This window comes from Petaurus breviceps, unplaced genomic scaffold (genome assembly GCF_028583685.1).
Source record: "Petaurus breviceps papuanus isolate PSGF00001 unplaced genomic scaffold, PetGlider_PUasm1.0 688, whole genome shotgun sequence".
In the NCBI taxonomy this organism is placed as follows: Eukaryota; Metazoa; Chordata; class Mammalia; order Diprotodontia; family Petauridae; genus Petaurus; species Petaurus breviceps.
In genome coordinates this window covers 15,073,612-15,092,339 of record NW_027186457.1, presented here as the reverse complement: position 1 = coordinate 15,092,339, position 18,728 = coordinate 15,073,612, and the positions used below count along the sequence as shown (strand labels likewise).

General features: G+C 41.9%; 1 protein-coding gene across 1 annotated transcript in view; it reads right to left on the bottom strand.

Annotated features, from left to right (window-relative positions):
• The window catches only part of DIPK2A (divergent protein kinase domain 2A), a 36,548-nt gene extending 31,332 nt beyond the window's left edge, over positions 1-5,216 (bottom strand). Inside the window, exon 1 of the mRNA XM_069104700.1 lies at positions 4,237-5,216. Within this exon, the coding sequence (XP_068960801.1) occupies positions 4,237-4,893 (657 nt within the window). The 5' untranslated portion in view covers positions 4,894-5,216. The remainder of the gene's footprint in view (positions 1-4,236) is intronic.
• Positions 5,217-18,728: the final 13,512 nt, after the last annotated feature.

The following is an 18,728-nucleotide window of genomic DNA, read 5'->3' as shown; positions in this document are numbered from 1 at the left end:
GTAGGATGGGGAATAGGCAAGGAGAAGCAAAAAGTGGATTTACCTAGTAGGTCACACTAAGACCCTCCTGGCAGAGACAAGGCTAGAACCTCTGCTGCTTGAATCTTTGCAAGTAATTTCTTTTTATCTTCTACAAATTTAAATGTTCTACTCCCATTTGTAGCTCTTCTGTTCTAAAAATACTGCCCTAAACTCAGATCTGAACACATACAATGATTTTGCAAAATATTCAACTCCAAATTCTCACTTGTAGAAGAGCAGATCACTCCTTAAAGGAAGACAATGTTAAAGCACTGAAAATGCAGAGACGAGGAAAAGATGGGGCAAGAGTAAGAAGGATGTGGCAATCCCTGCTTTGAGTAAATCATTTCTTGTCATTATCCCAGATACTGTGTTTCTGTCTCTATCTCTCTGAAACCTCCTCTTTTATCTAAAGGAAAGGGAAACACAAACTTGCTTAGAAAAAAAAAAGTTGCAACTAGGAGAACATTTCTCCAAAAGTGTAAAGCAAGCTAACAACAAAGTGAATGTATTTTGGCCCGATTCATCCAACTTGAAAGACAGATTTCAGGTCAAAAACATACTATTTTCACAACACATACCACTGCTACATACAAGAAGGACTTTGTAGGTAATTACTGTTCAATTTTTATTAAGTACAGAAAACAAGAGAGTAACAAGCTCAAATTCTAAACAATTCTCATATCCTATAATTCTATAAATTCTGATGTTAAGGATAGGGATTAAAAAAGAAATTTTATCACTAGAAACTTTGGTACAATTTGATGGGGTTATTAGTACAAAAGTTTTTGGTTGGGGTTTGTTTTTTAAACTACAAGTCTAATTTAATCAAGGAGAAATTTTCTCTTTTGGGATTTGGCAATTTTTTGTTAAACTCAGGAGCCATCACGATTTTTTTTTTCAATCACCAAGTAGCTCCCTCTTCTGGAAAAATTTCTAAATTGTTATGAAGAGTAAAAATGCAACTGTACATGTTCCCTTGAAGGAAAGTGAATGAAATTTTTAAAAAAAGAGGAAAAACCAAGATGCATAAGAGTCTCGTGAGAACTGTCAGTAATGTACATTTTTATAGACAAATTCAAGTTCAGAGTATTACCAAAGACTCAAGACGATCACATAGCTTTATAGAACCTTGTTTTGATTATGGAATTTAGAAACATGGACATAGATATATAGACTTTTATTGTCAACAACAAAGGCAAATGCTCAGTCACATTCTGTGTAAGGTCCATTTGTTTGTGTCTGTAAAATGAGAAGGTTGGACTAATGACCTTGGAGGCTTTCCAGCTCTAGATCTTTGATCCTATGTAACATACATGTGTTTATGTGGAAGAGATTTTCTGACTTTCAGTAACCTGGCTGAGGTTCTGAGAAAGTTTTATGACTAACAAGTCCCACATAGATTGTACTCTATTGTAACTACACTCTTAAAAAAAAGTCTTATCTTATTAAATAAAAACCTCCCAAATCTTTATCGAATTGACCTTGGCTTTGTATTCCAATATATTTCCTTATTCGAAAACATGCCATCTTCTGTGAACTTGCAGAGTTAGTAAAAGGTAAAAATTACATGACTGACCAGGCCAAATTTATGAATGTCGTAAATTGTAATAGAAACCTAAATGTTTTCTTTAAATGATTCCATTTCCCATTTCACATCATAATATTACAAACTGTTAGTATGGATTTGAATTACCACCACTACCAGCATCATTTAGAACCACTTCAGCCAACAATACCAGGACCACCACACTAAAAAGCAAACATTGCACTATGAATTTTCTATACACTAATCTCTTATCTATAATCCTACATCCTATTCACTTACCTATCCACCTATATGAAGCAATTATTGGGATTATTTAGGCTTAATCACAACATAAAGACAATATTTTTGATTAAAAAAAACTCACTCTATATATGTAGTATAAGGTGAGAGGAAATTACAAGACACAAGCTTAGTGAAGATTTAACTTTCTGGATATTGTAACTAAAAATAACTTTTTGTTAAAGTTCTCAAGCAGTCAAGCCTGAGGAGCTTAATGAAATCAATTAAGGAAGGAGGGGAAAAAGCCTCAGGTCCCAAGTTCTGGTGCTAAATGTTTTATAAAGAGCCAAAAAAATAACTTCAAAGCAGAAATAGGAACCAGAGCAAAGAAAGCAACACTTAGTGTTAACTTCTGAAACTTATTTTTTGAGTATATATCTGAGGTACCATAACATTCATAATGAATGACTTAAATTTCTGATATTCTTTAGAGATCTATTTTGTAATGATGGGTTCTAATGCACCAGTCCTCTACGATATACAGTGATAAAATCATTTAGTTCATCATTTACCTCTTCCTCAAATGTCAAATGTTTTGGAAGACAAAAGAAATGTAAAAACTTTGAAAGGTCTTGCTTACTCCAAATGATTCTCCCAGAGAACCTGCTCATATAAGAATCATTACAATTTCTATTTCTTTAACAGAAAACTGTAAATGAAAGAATAGAGCATTCACAGTTTGATTTCAAGAGTGTATATTATAAATATCTCCTCAAGGTTACCTGATTTTTACAATTACTTTAAGATGTTTCTTGAAAAGAGTGAATTCTGATTAAGATTTAACTTAAGTTAAAAGTTACAGACGTATTTAGGAAATTCTTCTTTGCTTTGAAATGTCAAGCCTAACACAATCCCTACCAGTGTGCATTATCAAGATTTATACAAATGATTTTCTTTTAATGGAGTAAAATATTTCCCCCATAGCCATGATAATCTTTACCCTGTCTCCCTGTTTGCTTGCATCACGTCCTCACTTAAAGCATTTTTAAAAACCAAATTGCTTTCTTTCTCCAACTCTCAAAACAGTGAGGCACATAAATACTACCTGTGTTGGGCCTAAGTGTTTCTCCTAACACATGGAAGATAGTAAAACAGAGAGGAGGGAGCAGGGGTGGAACACACACATCCACATAAAAGGCACTTTCTTGTTCCTGCTTGAAACACTGTGACTCAGCACAGGATCTCATCCCACTGCTTTATTTATTTCCTAATAATCAGTCTACCAGAATCTTAAAATGTTATACTAGTCACCAGTGCAAGTAACTATTTAGACGCACAAGCTCAAAACGAACACTTTTTTTTTTTTTTGCTTTATGTAACAAGTAAACAGTATCCATCCAAAGAGCTACGAAAAGGACTCGACAAGCAAAGGGGGAAACGGAGCTCATTTTTCCTCACTTCAATAAATGAGCTCTGCCCTGGTCCAGCACTGGCATGTCCAAAAGGACAGGCAGGACATGGAGGAAAGAGGAAGTAACACTGTGGTCCCTAGTCCAGTTTTATTTAAATGTACTTTTCTTTACTCCCTTCATTCTATACAGCAGTTTGTATTACTAGTATTTACACCATACTTGATTTAACTTTCACTTAAAAAAATCCTTTTCTCTTTTTTCTTAACTTCTCCAACTGATTCTTCCTCTTTTGGGAAATCTGTTAAGGACACTAAAAAAGGGGGGGGAGGGGAGGGCACTGAGAAGTTCAAGTTCAAAAATGAAGTTTAATCAAAGGCACGGATATGATTTGAAGTAGAAAACTAGTTAAAGTTGTCTACCGAGCGAGGTTACACCAAGAGCAGCCCAGAAGCAAAGAGCGAGGCCAAGTTCCAGAGTGCCGGAGGCAGCTCTCCGAGACAGAGAAAGGGAAGTGAAAGGACTCGCTCCAGAGACATGCTCTGAGACAGAGACACAGGGAAGAGAGAAGACTCACTCACTCCAGAGACATTCTCCGAAGCGGAGAGGCAGGGAAGAGAGAAGACTCACTCCAGAGACATTCTCCGAGGCAGAGAGGCAGGGAAGAGAGAAGACTCACTCCAGAGACATTCTCGGAGGCAGAGAGACAGGGAAGAGAGAAAACTCACTCCAGAGACATTCTCAGAGGCAGAGGGACAGGGAAGACTCGAATACCAACACAGAGAAGGGCAGAAGACTCACTCCAGAGAAGTTCTCCAAGACGGAGATACGGGGAAGGACGAAAGACTCCCTCCGGGACGGAGCCAGGGGGAAAGGGAGGGGAGGGGGTTTTGGACTCCCTCTGGTGGTGTAGACTTCAGGGTCCTGGACGTGTAGACAGATCCTTTCCGAGCGCCAGGCCCTCCCTCTGTACCCCCCGCCCCCTCATTTTCGCCCGGTTCCCCGGCGGCGCCCGCCCCGTCTCAGCCTCCCGCCTACCTGTAGCACCAGCGGCTCCGGGTTGAAGGCGAGCGTGAGCAGCAGCTGCATCCGCTCCGAGTCCTTGAGGTTGCGGAGCAGAAAGCTGCCCGAGTCCTTGGTCTCCGCGTAGCGGCGCACCAGGCGGTCGAGCAGGCGCTGCGAGGGGCAGTGCACCAGGTCGGACCAGCCCTCCACGGCGTCGGGCGTGAGCAGCCGCACGTCGCCGTTGAGGCGGGCGAACTCCGTCTTGGGCATGGCCTGGAGCAGGTCGCAGCGCGGGCGGCCCGTGGCTCGCTTGCAGATGCTCTGGTCGAGCTGCGCCAGCTCGCGCTGCGAGCCCAGGCGCTTGAGCACGACGCGGCGGCGGCCGCCCTCGCGGGGCTCGCCGTACTGCCCGAAGTACACGTTCTTCACGTTGAGGAAGTCCAGCAGGCGCAGGCGGCCCCACGCCTCGAAAGCCACCTGCCCGTTGAGGAAGCGGCGGCACCAGCTCGTCCCGAAGCACGCCGGGCACTTATTGAGCTGCAGGAAGCGCCGGTCCGCCAGCTCGTTGCGCTGCCAGGACGCCAGCAGCGACGGCGAGTGCAGCACCATCAGCACCAACAGGCTGCCGAGCGCCGCCAGCTTCAGCGAGCGGGACAGGCGGCCCAGCTTCGGGGGCACCAGGCGCCACATCCCGCCCGGGGGCCGCCGGCGCCCCCCCCAGCCCCGCCCCGGGGGGAGGGACCCCCCGCGAGCCCGACCCGACCGGGAGGGATGAAGGGAGGGAAGGAAGGCGGGCGGCCGCGCGTGTGTGTAGAGCGCGGGGAGAGACCCGGGGAGTGCGCGAGAGAGCCCGAGTGTGGAGGGGAAGGAAAGAGAAAGGAACCAGCTCCGGCTCCTGCTCCTCCCCCCAGCCACTTGTCCCCACCAACTCCTCTCGGTCTCTCTCTCTGTCTCTCTCCCTCCCCCTGTGTCTCCCTGCCCTCCGCCGGGTCCGACTCCAGCGGCGCCTCCTCCACACCAGCCAAGTTATAGAGGAGCTGGAGGGGGGAGGAGGGAGGAGGGAGAGCGGGGAACGGGGAACGGGGAACGGACGGACGGGAGCGCGCGCGCGTGCGCGCCGCACACTGGGGGAGCGCGGGCCTCGGGATGGAGAGGACAGAGAAAGAGGTAGACCGCCTCCTGCTGGACACTGAGCGGAAAGGAGGAGGAGGGGCTCCGGAGTCCGCGAGACGGAACGCCAGCCGCCCCAGCTGCCACACACTTGCCTCTAGACGCGGGGCGGGGGAGGGAGGAGGTTCCTCCCCTCCCTTGTGTGAAGAGGGCGGAGACGGCGTGACGGGGCGGGGGAAGGCGGACGAATAGCACGCCGCCTGGGGGAGCGTGCGCGCGCTCCTCGAGAGGGGCGGCTTCGAACGGACGTTCGTGAGTGGGCGGGGCGCCACCTTAGCTGGAGGAGGAGGAGGAGGAGGCGGGGCGGGCCTGGCGACCTCCCCCGGGGAAGAGGCAAGCTGGGTGTAGGTGGCATTGTTAAGATGGGTCGCCCTGGGCGCGGTCGTCGCGGGGGACTGAAGGCTGCTTTGGGGGGTGGGCGGCGTTTAAGGAACTACTGGATTTTCGAGGAGGCGGAACGTGGTCTCTCCGGGACTGCGAGGGGCGTGCTCGCGGAGGCGGCCTAGCGAACGTGGTGGTTTTCTCGTGGAAGGGACGAGTAGCAGGGAATGGCATTTAAAAAAATCACGTTGCTTTGCCTCCGTAGGAACTGGAAATTCACGGAGGAACGAGCCGCGGCCGCCCTCCTCCGTGAGCTGAGCGGGCTCTGCCAGGGATCGGGGAAGGAGGGCGGAGCCACGCTTTCACACCTCCCCCATGCCCTTATAAGGACCCCGGGCACGAGCCCCGGAGGAGGGGAGAAGAGGTGGGGTCAGCCCCTCCCCGCGGAGGGGGCGCGCGCTGGTGGGGGGCGGGGCCAGAGCCGTGGGAAAGGTGGACGCGCATCCTCATGCGAAGCCGAGGGGGACTGCGGACCTGGGCGGCCAAGACCTGCCTCGTCCGTGGCTCCCCGTGGGCGTCTCTCTTGAGTTCCCAGGCTGGGATGTGAGTGGGAACGAAGCCCCTCCGGACCGCGCCCGCGGGGTGACTGGTTTGCCCGCTACACCCTGCAGTCCCAGCGCGGGTCCCCGGCTCCCCGAGGAAGTTGCCTCCTGGAGCCCGAGGCGCGGAGGCTCAGCCCCGGGCACCCTGGCTAATGAAGCCTGCGCACATTGCCAGTACCGCCCGGGAGATCGTGGGTCAGGAAAAGGAGGCTCCAGGGAGTTATGAAATAGGGGCGGAGAAAGAAGTGCCCCGCAGAGCCGGGGGAAGCGGCCGTCCGGCTTGGGCTGCTGCTGTGAGTCGTAGTGACCTCGCGCTCAGCTCGGCTCCCTCTGGTGTCCTGCTGGTGTGACGCCTTCCTCCCGGGAACTCCTGCTTCTCTTGGGCCTAGGAGCTAAAATTCAAACTTTAGGGGGATCGTTGAAGCTGATACTTTGATTTAGTTGAGCCTTTTGTTATCCTAGTGCAACCTAGGGGGGCAGTTTGGGTGCAAGTGGTGGTGATTTCCTCGACTAATTTGAGTGCAATTCCATTTCACCGACCAACAGAATTCTGTTTAGTGCATAGCATGACCAAGTGTATAATCTGGTGTAAAGAATTTGGGGGCTTAGAAGTAAGGAAAACGGGTTTTAGGATCCTGTCTGCAAGAAACTTGCTGTATCAATACACGATTCACTGACAAATGAATACTATCAAAGCAATACTAGTTCAAATAGCGCCATCCTACTTTTATTAGGGTCCTTGTGTCACAGCTCTTTAAAGAAGGGAGTTAAAGAACTCTTACCTTTAAGAAAAAAAAAGGGAAAGATTACAGACACTAAAATAGTTTGCCCAAGGTCTTAGGGTTAGCAAGTGTTAGAGCTAGAACTTGAATTACAGGTCTTTTGCTGGGCAGTCTAGTGCTGTTTGCGAGCAAAAACTTGTAAAAGTTAGAGTTACTATGCAATAAAACATTTTCTTATTTAAAAAAGGGAAAATTGTTGCTATGTTGATCCAATGGGTGTGTGTGAGAGAGAGAGAGAGAGAGAGAGAGAGAGAGAGAGAGAGAGAGAGAGAGAGAGAGAGAGAGAGAGATTTTTTTTATGGTCACAGAGTAGTTTAGGAGTTACTTTAATGGTAACCAAACTTTAACAAACTGTTTTGGCTAAGGGTGAGATAAAACATTTTCAAATCTTAGTTCCTTATTTTGCAAAACATTCTTAAACGTACACAGTATTACTTAATGTAGATCACTGGGAGCATTACTGGTTTTTTCCATCTCTCTTATCTGTGTATAATTGACAATTTTCATTTTTTCTTTTAAAATTTGCTTTCTAATTCTTAATCTTTATTGTCACCCCCTTTGTTGTTGAGCCCCATTTGTGGATGGCAAATTAAGTATTGCTTAGAGACTAGAATGAAGAAGTATATACTCTACACAATTTCCCAGAATCTTAGAGTTGGAAAGGATCTCACAGGCAGTCTAGTCTAACTTATTCTGGAACAGGAAAGCCTTCTAAAGCGTTTGCTTGAAAATTGTCAGAGATTGAGCACCTGTTCCCTCTCCAAGACTCCTGTTATTCTTCTAATTTATTCTGATTTACCAGCCCTGTTATTAGTTAACATCTCTGTGCTTTAGTTTCATCATCTGAAAAGTGGGAAGAATAATATCTTCCTCCCAGGGTTATTGTAAGAATAAAATGTGATGTTATTTCTAAAGCACCTTGAAAACCATCAAGAGCTATATAAACGCTAGCTCAACAAATGTTATCATGTTCTCCTTTCCCTCTGCCTTGTCTTCCCTAAGCTAAACATCCCCAGGCCCTTCAATAACTTCTTATATAGTACGACCTCAAGACCCTTTGCCATCTGGTGGCTTTCCAAATACTTTGTCAGTTATCATTGTCATTCCAAAAATGTGCTTGGAATTGAAACTACAAAGTTTAGGATTAAGAAAATAAATTATTTGTACCCCCAATACTTTTCATTTACGTAAAAGTAAAGTTTCCAATATTCTTTTTTTTGCATTCTATAATTTCAGTTAGAGCATAGAATTAACTGGAAGGGACCGTAAAGATCTTACAGTTAGAAGTAAGAACAGAAGATAGTAAATAGCCAGGATTCAAGCTCAGAACATTTGCCTCAAAATTCACTGTTCTTTCTGCCGTACCATTCTCCTTAAAACTTAATCAATTGCACAAGCTAAATAAAGTTGTAAAATTTAATGTCTGAAATAACCCAACATCAATACTTAACCAGTTGTAGAACTTGGGACAAGTTAGATAATCTCTTTAGAGCCCCAGCTTACTCATCTTCAGAATGGGGATGATCTATGTACTACCTAACTCACAATATTATAAGGAAGGAACTTTGTATGCCTTTCAAAGCCTGAGATGAGTTGTTGGTTATTATTGGGGTTTTTTTTATTATATTAAAATGTAGAAAAAGACCATTGACTCAGTTTAAGTTAGGGTATGCTAGTTCACAAGGTATTTCCCCCCCAAATTTCAAATTTTCACTTAGCCCTTGAGAGTTGAGGTTCTACCATGATTGATTAACCCTGTTCAGTGTTAAATATTTAGTGTTAGACTTGGATTCAAGACAACCTGATTTAAAGTCCTCAGACACTAGCTATGTTTTTAGGCACATCTTTTTACCTTCTTTGACCTTTATTCATGAATAAAATGGGAATTATAGCATCCATCTCATAAGATTTTTTTTAAGGATTGATTGGGATAATTTACCTAGTGCTTTAAAAATCTCAAAGGGAATCAACAGTTCAAATGGAATTGAGAGTATTCATTTCCATTTGTGAACTTCAGTAATATTGTATATTAGAGCATTTAACACATTTATGTAAGGATTTTTTTAATCAACCTTACTAGACTATTAGCTCCTTGAAATCAAGCATAAAGTATTATTCATCTTTGTGTTCACCACAAAGAGGATCACAGTGCCTAAGACATGACAGAGACACGGGAAATATTTATTGAATAATACCTGCATTAATATCCAAATTCCCTAAATAGTGAGCTACTATTTTTTTTCTTATCATAGATCACAGGATGAAAGTGTTAGAAGGGGTCTCAGAAGCCAACAAGTCTAATGTGTATTTGAGCAAGAATCCCATCTGGCACACATCACATATCCAACACACTTAATTCATTTTACATTTCAAGACCATGTAAGACAAACTAAAGAGAAATGTTTTTTTACCATCTAGGACTCTGTAGTAGATACTCTGAACATGCACTGTAATTAGTGTGCCCGAGTGGATATCATCACTGATATATTTAGGTAGGATCTCATAACACTTTTCAGAAGAGGAGACAATCACATTGTGGCTGTAATTTCATCTACCAAAGCAGCCCCTGTTCTGTTACCCATCTGATTTCTTATTTTTCTTATAGTCATTCGTTCTTCATTCACTCTTCCTATCACCCATGATTCAAATAGGAAAAAAGGCCAATTTAAAACAAATTATCAAAACTACTTGGAAAAACGTTACCATTATTTCACTAGTAGGATTATTGGACATCTCTTAAAACCTGTGTTGCTTGAGTAGTTAAGTCTGAGTAATAGACCCAAACCCCTACTTTTGATAAGATTTTCCTAAGGTGTTAGGTATTACAGGTTTGTCTGAGAGGAAGTTATTTTATAGTCTGTTCAATACTACAGAAGAAGGTACCTTTTGCTGGGGGTTCAAAGGACTGATACACCAAGTGCTTTTACTGTTGTTGTTTTTTTTATTGTATTTTCTGCAATGGTGACTTCAGTACCCAGCTGCTCTTGGAGAGAACAAGTGAATGAATGAATAAAATGGCACTTATTAAGTGTTTACTATAAGCGAAGTGCAGGGGATACAAATAAAAAGCTAAGACAGTCTCAGCTCACATTCTAAAGGGGCAGTCAACATAACAAGTTTCAACTTCAAGTCATAGAACAGTCTCATGATCCTTAGGACGGTGGCAACACAGATGATAATGCATCACTTGTCATATCCACTGATAAAATCGTATCAGTTTTTCATGATGGACAATTTGAAAATGCTAAAAACTATTTTCCTCAGTAGCCGTAGCTGTAGCACTCATAGAGATTGTCACCAGATTTGAAAGGGATTACTTCCCAGGACAGTGTCTTCTAGGGGTGGGCTGGAAGCAGGATTGACCTGTTAGATGCTGCCACTCCCAAGGTTCTTGGTGGTGCCAAGAAAGTGGGCTCCTCCACAGTTATTTTTCCCCTCAGTAATGGTTGGAGAACTGAGGCTAGCAACAGTGGTGCTCTGGAGGGAACTGCAGTTCCCCAGGCTCTTGGGTTCATGCTGGGTGGGGGATGGGGAACCTGCAGCCACAGGCCATATTTGGCCTTCTAGGTCTTTGGGTGTAGCCTTTTGATGGAGTCCAAGCTTTACAGAGGAAGTCCTTTTATCAAGGGGATTTGTTCTGTGAAGTTTGGATTCAGTCAAAAGACCACACTTGAAGACAACAGGTTCCCCACCCCTGGTTCAGGATCCTATGCTATTTCCAGTAGGGTCAGAGGGAAGGTGCTGATAGTAATACACTCACTTGGAACAAGGTTCTCCTGTATCTCCCTCACATTGCCTTGTTGCTCCATCAAAGCTGTCGTATCTGCCCAGGAGGTAGCAATTCATGAGAATGACTGCCTCTTCTGCACATGAGCTCCTTCCCTAAAGATGAAAAAAGAGCTCTACTCGAGTAATGGGACCCTCTTTGCAAAGTTGCTTGCATAATTACTCTTAATTAGTCTCTTTAAGACTACTATTTTAATTATTAGCTTCCTATCGCAATCAGAGTTACAACATGAAATACTTGATAAGCCAGAATTCCTGTTGTGAAATCAAGACTTAGGAAATCTAAGCAGCTTTCACTTACTCAGACCTATAATTATGACACAACCTCTTAATTAGCTTTGGGGATGGAAATGTAAACAAGTGATTCGTGATTTACTAATTATTAAGTCCTGCTACAAATATTATCCGGCATTTGGTCCTTAGCTCATGAGGCAGACTGTATATCCAATGGGTCTTGGCACAAAGGCTAATAAGAATTAGCTTATTGCTATCATATAAACAGCATCTTATAATAACTTCCTTAGAATCCTATATTAAAGTGTTGCATTTTTTTTGAAAAAAATTTTTTGAGCAATGAGCAAAATCTGTCTTCAACATGTACTACTTGCAGCTTTGCCAAAAAATAGTGCCAGTGTTTATTATTAGTGTCTGGCATTTTAAATTCTACTAGCTCCTCCTAATATCTTCCTACTTTCTTAGGTTCAAATCTAGTAAGATCATTTTTTTTTTGCTTTTAAAATATCGATGTAGTTATTCAGAAAGCAGGCTTTTCTGTTTTTCTTATTTTTGCTAACACTATACTTAATGTGCTCCTAGAAGAGCTTTCTTTGGTTGGTCATCAATGTATAAGTAGCACTTTCATCTTCAGGCTCATTTAAAAGACTAGGGTGATTTTCCACAAAATTGGAATTCTATCTATTGCTTCAACATCATGTGCTTTGTACACTATTGCTTACTGCTTTGAGCTCCCTGCTAATTGAAGTTACAATATAAAGTATCATTAAATACCTTCTGATCTTTATAAATAGTTCTTAGGTCTTTAGCCTCTGTATTTCCCTCCTGTCTTTTCCAATTCTTCAGAGGTCTTTCTTGGATTAGGCCCACCTTGAATTTCCAGCTCATACTTCCTGATCTGACATACTTCCCCCCATTACAATACTTTTCCCTACTTCTTCCTATTGAGAGTTGGGTCTCATGGATCTCATAGAACTCAACATTTTACCACCTGCCCAGTCACCTCCCTCTCTCAATGAACTCTTCTTTTGTAACTGATAATCTACCTGAATTTATTCCTCCATCATTTTCATACTCCTACTCCTTATACCTTCCCCATCCCAGTGATTCTGAACCCCTAACGATCATTGTTCAAACCCCCTTCCTCATCCCCGCTCCTTGCTACTTTACTCCTAATCCCCTCAGTGCTCTCTGGAGTACCTGCTCCATAGTTTACAAACTTGCTTTCATCTTTAAGATGAAGGTTTAACTTTTTCCCTTCTCAATCCTTCTGATTTCTGGCACTCAATGAGACCTGGCTCCCTCTTGATAAATAGTATCTTTGGCCACTTTTTCCATTACTGATTGTATTTTCATATTCTTTTACTCCTTACTTAGGGTGGGAGAATTAAAATATTGCTTACTCCTGCTGGCCACTGTCACTCAGTTACTTCTACTTCTTTAAAGTTCATTCAAGTCAAGTTAGGCGACTTGCCTAAGGTCACACATCTAGTAAGTGTCTGAGGTTGCATTTGAACTCAGGTCCTCCTGACTGAAGGGCCAGCGCTCTATCCATTGTGCCACCTAGCTGCCCCTCATTCATTTTTTTATCACCCGATAAGATTCTGATACCTGTTATCTACCAACCTCTTCCTTCTTCAGTGAGTTCAGTACTCAGCTCTTTACTCCCCAACTCCTGTCTCCATACTTGGGAACTTCATCATCCAATTCTTTTTTTGTTTGTTTGTTTTTAAGCAATTGGAGTTAAGTAACTTGCCCAAGGTTACATGGCCAGTTCTTTTTGTGTGGGTGTTAAGTATCTGAGGCCGGAACTGATCCGGGGTCCTCCTGACTCTAGGGCTGGCACTCTATTCACTACACCACCTAGCTGCCCCTATCATCCAATTCTCTTGCAAGTCATGACATCACCTTCCTGATGTCATGGTTCTCTTCAAGAATGAAGGACAAACAACATTACCTGTGAGTAGTAGTAGCCGCCCCATTGGGGACTCAACTGGCTAGTTTTAGCTGGGCAATGAAGTTCTTTCCTTCCTTCCTTCCTTCCTTCCTTCCTTCCTTCCTTCCTTCCTTCCTTCCTTCCTTCCTTCCTTCTTTTCCTCCTTCCCTCCTTTTCTTTCTTCTTCCTCTTCCTCTGGGACAAAGGAATCATACCCTTACCTGAGGGTGCTCTGCCCAAAGGAATATAAATTTTGGTTGTTGAAACCTTGCAAAATATCTTGGGGTTTACAGTCTAGATTTCTTTTTTTTTAAGGACCATTCCTTAAACCCAAATCACTCAGTTCTCATTGATTGGTCAACAATAGGTCCCAAGCCTCACTTGGTCATTATTTGGACTCTGATGGTTTAGAGTGGGTATAAATGGCAGTTATTTCTATTTAGGTCAGAAATGCTGAGGGTTTTCCCTTCTCAGATTGATTTTGTTTTGGACAAATTTGGTCCTTCTTTATCTCATTTCTTACCTAACCTTAATCACTGAATGTTTTTTTGCTTCAGACAAATTGAGACCTGGGAAAGGTCTTAATTTAAAAAGACCAAAGTCTCCCCCTGCATCCTAGTCTCCAGTCTTCCTGATCTATATCTTACCACTGGACCCAGAGGTCTCTGGAGGGGAGAATGAGACTGGTGACTTTGCACCACCCTGCCTCATTTAAATCCAATTCACTGCCAAGTTATGACATCATCTTCTTGATGTCATGGTCTTCTTCAAGGACAAACAACAACAACTCCCTTAAACATTTGAATTTCCAAGTTCCTAAATTGGCTAATTTCCTGTGACCTATAGTACTTTAACCCCATTTCTGCCACACACAGACATCCTGCCATTATCCACAAATTCCGCTCTGAATTCTGAACTCCATCTTTACCTTTGCCTTAAAAACCCTATCCCTGTTCAATTCCTTTCCAGGCCATTACCACTGCACTGACTACCCTCTCCTCCCTTATCTCAGCCCTTTGATGAATCACTTCAACTCTACACTATCCATCACACTCCAGTCCCCTTGCCACCTTAACCTAAGGCCAGTCCTGTTTTGCTATCCCCAAACATTGCTTTACTCCCATCATCTGCTGAGCCCCTGAGCAGAACTGAAGAAAACCAGGAAACTGCTGGCCAAGACCACAATAAATGTGTTCCGTAATCGCCAATAATAATTTATACATCATTTTAAGGTTTGCAGAATGCTTTACCCATGTTATTTCTTTGATTCTCACAGCAACTTTGTGAGGACGGTGCTATGATCCTCATTTTATAAATGAGGAAAATGAAGTTGAGGCTAGTAAGTGCCCACAGCAATTGAGCCCTTGTTGCAATGAGGGAATATTGTAAACCTCCTTAATTGAGTTACTATCTCATTTGCCAAAACTGATTCTTGCAGACTTTTTCATCCTTCTTCAACCCTCCCAAAGCACTTCTCCCACTTCCCTCTCAGCTGGGAACTTTGGCTTATATTTCACTAAGAAAAAAAAAAACTGAGGCCATTCATCTAGAGTTCCTTCTCTCCATCACCTCATCTTATATTATTCAGATGTCCTCCTCTCCATCTCCTCCTTTACCACTGACTCACATGAAGGTATGGACCTTCTTGTCAAAACTAACCTCCCTTCATACATCCATGATCCCATTTCATTCTGTCTTTTCCAAAAAAATTGTCCTATCATTCCTATATTCTTAGGAATCTTCAGTGTCTCCCTCTCTACTTGCTACTTCTCCAGTACTGAAAACACGCTCATACATCTCTGATCCTTAAAAAATCCTCACTTGATCCAACCATTCACACTAGCTGCTATTCTCTATTTTTCCTCTCTTTCATATCTAAACTCCTTGAGAATGTGGTCTACAATTGGCACCTCTGCTTCCTCTCTTTTTAATCTTGAAACTTTCTGCAGTCTGGTTCGGACCTCATCTTTCAAATGAAACTGCCTTTTTTAGAGTTACCAATGATATCTTAATTTCCACATCTGATCATCCATTTAGTCTCAGTGCTCATCCTTCTTGACCTTACTTCAGCCTTGGATGCTACTGATCACCATCTTCTCTTAGTTACCTTCTCCTTAGGTTTTTTTTTCTGACACTGCTTTCTCCTGGTTCTCCTCCTACCGATATCCCCAGTATCTTGCAGTCATGATCAATGAGTTGGTGTCCCCCAAAAGACCCAGAGTTCTTGTTGTTCAGTTGTTTTTCAGTTATGTCCAGCTCTTCATGACCCCATTTGGGGTTTTCTTGGCAGAGTTACTGAAGTGGTTTGCCAGTTTCTTCTCCAGCTCCTTTTACAGATAAGAAAACTGAGGCAAACCGGGTTAGGTGACTTGCCCAGGGTCAGTCACACAGTTAGTATGTGTCTGAGGTCAGATTTGAACTTAGGAAGATAAGTCTTCCTGACTTCAGGCCTGGTATTCTATCAAATCAGCCATATAGCTGCCCCCAGTCCTGGTCCCTCTTATGTTCTCTATATTGTCTCATTTCGTGATCTCAAACTCCCATGGATTCAATTGTCATCTGTATACAGATAATTCTCAGATCTATCTGTCCAGTCCTAAACTCCCTCCTTACCTCCAATCATATTTCTAAGTGCCCATTGGACATCTCAAACTGAATATCTCATAGACATCTTAATTCACCTGACCAAAACTGAACCAATAATCTTTTCCCCTAAACCTTACTGTCTTCCTAAATTATCTATTACTGTGCCAGTGACCACCATGGTCCCAGACACCCAGGCTCGACCTGGACTCCTCACTGTCATTCAGTCCACACATATATTCTTTTACCAAGTCCTATCCTTTCTGCCTTGTCATGCCTTGTATATACCTCCTTTCCTCTGATATTGATGCCACCCTGGTACAGGCTCTTACCACCTCATGCCTAGACTATTGCAATAGCTTTCTGACTGATATTACTTTCTCAAGTCTCCTTCCACTTCAGTTCATCCTATGTTCAATTGGTTCAACTGCCAGTGGTTTTCCTAAAGCACAGATCTTACCATGTCACACTCCCTGCCCTCCCTCCACCCAACTGAAATTCCAGTCACTTCCTCTTACCTCCAGGATCAAATATAAAATTCTTTGTTTGGCTTTTAAAACCTCCCATAATCTGGCCCCTTCCCACCTTTATAGTCTTCTTACACTTTATGTTATCTGCCACTTACTCTACAGTCTAGCCCCACTGGCATGCTTACTGTTTCTGGCATACAATATAATAGGCAGCTAGAAGGGACAGTAGATAGACCATTGGGTCTGGAGTTAAGAAGACCTGAATCCGAATCCACCTTCAGACGTGTGTGAGCCCAGACAAGTCACTTGGCCTCTGTTTGCCTCAGTTTCCTCAACTGTAGAATGAGGATAATAGTGTCTACCTCACAGGATTGTTGCAAAGATCAAATAATTTATGAATATATTAGTTAAATGCTTAGCACAGTGGCTGGTATGTGGTAGACATTGCATAAATGCTTATTCTCTTCTCTACTCTATCTCTCTTTTTGTATAGTCTAAGCTCCTGGCGTGGAATATTTCCCCTCTATGTATCTGCTTCCTGGATCCCTGGCTTCCTTTAATACTTAGCTCAAATCTAACTTTTTTCAAGAGCCTTTTCCTGGTCCCCATTAATACTAGTGCCTTCTCTCGGAGATTATCATCAGTTTATTATGTGTATATGTATATATACATGTATTCATGTAAAATATACATATTTGTGTGTTGTCTCTTCCATTGGAATGTAAGTTATTTGAGAGCAGGAAATGTTTTTGTCTTTTTTTATAACCTTAGTGCTTAGCATATAGTGAGAGCTTAATAAATTTCTGTTTACTACTACTACTAATAGCATTTATATTGTGCTTTGAGGTTTGCAGACTACTTTACAAGTATTATTTAATTTGATCTTCACAATAACCTTAGGTGTTAGGAGCTATTACTACCCCCCCATTTTACAGATGAGGAAACTGAGTCAAACAAGTTAAGGGACTTGACCAGGGTCATAATTAATAAGTATCTGGAGCTAGATTTGAACTCAGGTTTTCCTGATGCCAGGTCCAGTGCACCACCTAGCTAACTGATTAGAAGTATGACTAGATATTTCAGAAGAAGCTCTAAGGCCTTAAATTATTGACTAATTGTTAGAATTCTGCCCAACTTCCTCAGATAAAGTTAATAAAAATAGACTGATTTTGAAATTTTATTATAAAATATAAAAAACAAAAGATATATTTTTTTCAGTGTATAGTTAAGAATAAGTGAAGAATAATGGCTATTCAAAAATTTTATGAACTTGAATAAAAAAAAACTGCTATGTAAATATAAAATTGTACTTTAAGGATTTAATTCTGTAGCTACAATGCTATTTTAAAATCATTGTTCTAGTTACATAATTGAGAGACAGTATAATGAATACAGGACTAGTTTTAGAATCAGAAAAACCCATCAAGATCAACCTCTAACATAGTTGTTGACTAGATGACCTAGGATAAGTCACTTCACCCTCAGTGCTTCCAGGTAAATTTTCATAGTGCAAGTTACAAATGAGTTACCAATCTGCATCAGTGAAGGGAGTTTCTGTACTGAGAATTTCCATACCAAATTGGGGCACATATTCATACACACATACTTAAATACAAAGATATTTGTAATTATATGAAAGACTGATCAAATAAAGTAGTTTGGAATCTACAAGACACATTTTGTGTTTAATCCTAGAAGTATTTTTTCCACGGTAAAAAAGCTACAAATAGTGGATACAAATTTTAAAAATATAATTACAATAATTAAAATGGAAAATATCTCCCTGAAGTTATTTGTGTATAAGAATTACTTTCTTTGCATGATCTCATTTCATTAAAAATATGATTGTTTTCACTTATTGTCAATTATTGACATATTACATGGTTGTCCTTATAAACTATTATATTATATTTGGTGATCTAATTATAGAAGCTCTCAGAACATCAAGTATTCATTTTTTTTCTCCCTCCTACCTCTCCCCACCTCCCACTGGGGAGAAAAATACAAAGCTTTTATATAAACATAGTCAAACAAAACAAAATTCCCACTCTGAACATATCCAAAATTATGTTTTTCATTCTGTATATTAGTCTATCACCTTTTCATCATGAGGTGGGCAGCACTTAACCTATGAATTCAGTTGATCATTTTCTTGATTAGAGTTTTTAAGTCTTTTGGAATTGTTCATTTTTACACTATTTATGTTATAGTATAAACTGTAATTCTGGTTCTGCTTATTTACCACAGTAGTTTATATAAGTCTTCTCAGGTTTCTCTGAAACTTAATTTTTTATAGCATAATAGCATTCTAATACTGTCATATGCCATAATTTTTCAGCCATTCCTTAACTGATAGGCACCCCTTTACTTTCTAGTTATTTGTCACTATAAAAAGAACTGCTATTTTTTAATGTGTGTTCACATGGGAGCTTTTTTTTTCTTGGAGTATAGGCTTAGTAGTGGTATTGATGGGTGAGAGGGAATGCACAGTTTAATGACTTTTAGGGCATAATTCCAAATTATTTTCCAGAATGACTAGACCAATTCACACCTCCACAAATAGTGTATCAAATATGCCTGGTTTTCCACAACCCTTGAAACATTTGTCATTATATTTTTCATCAGCTTTGCCAATCTAATT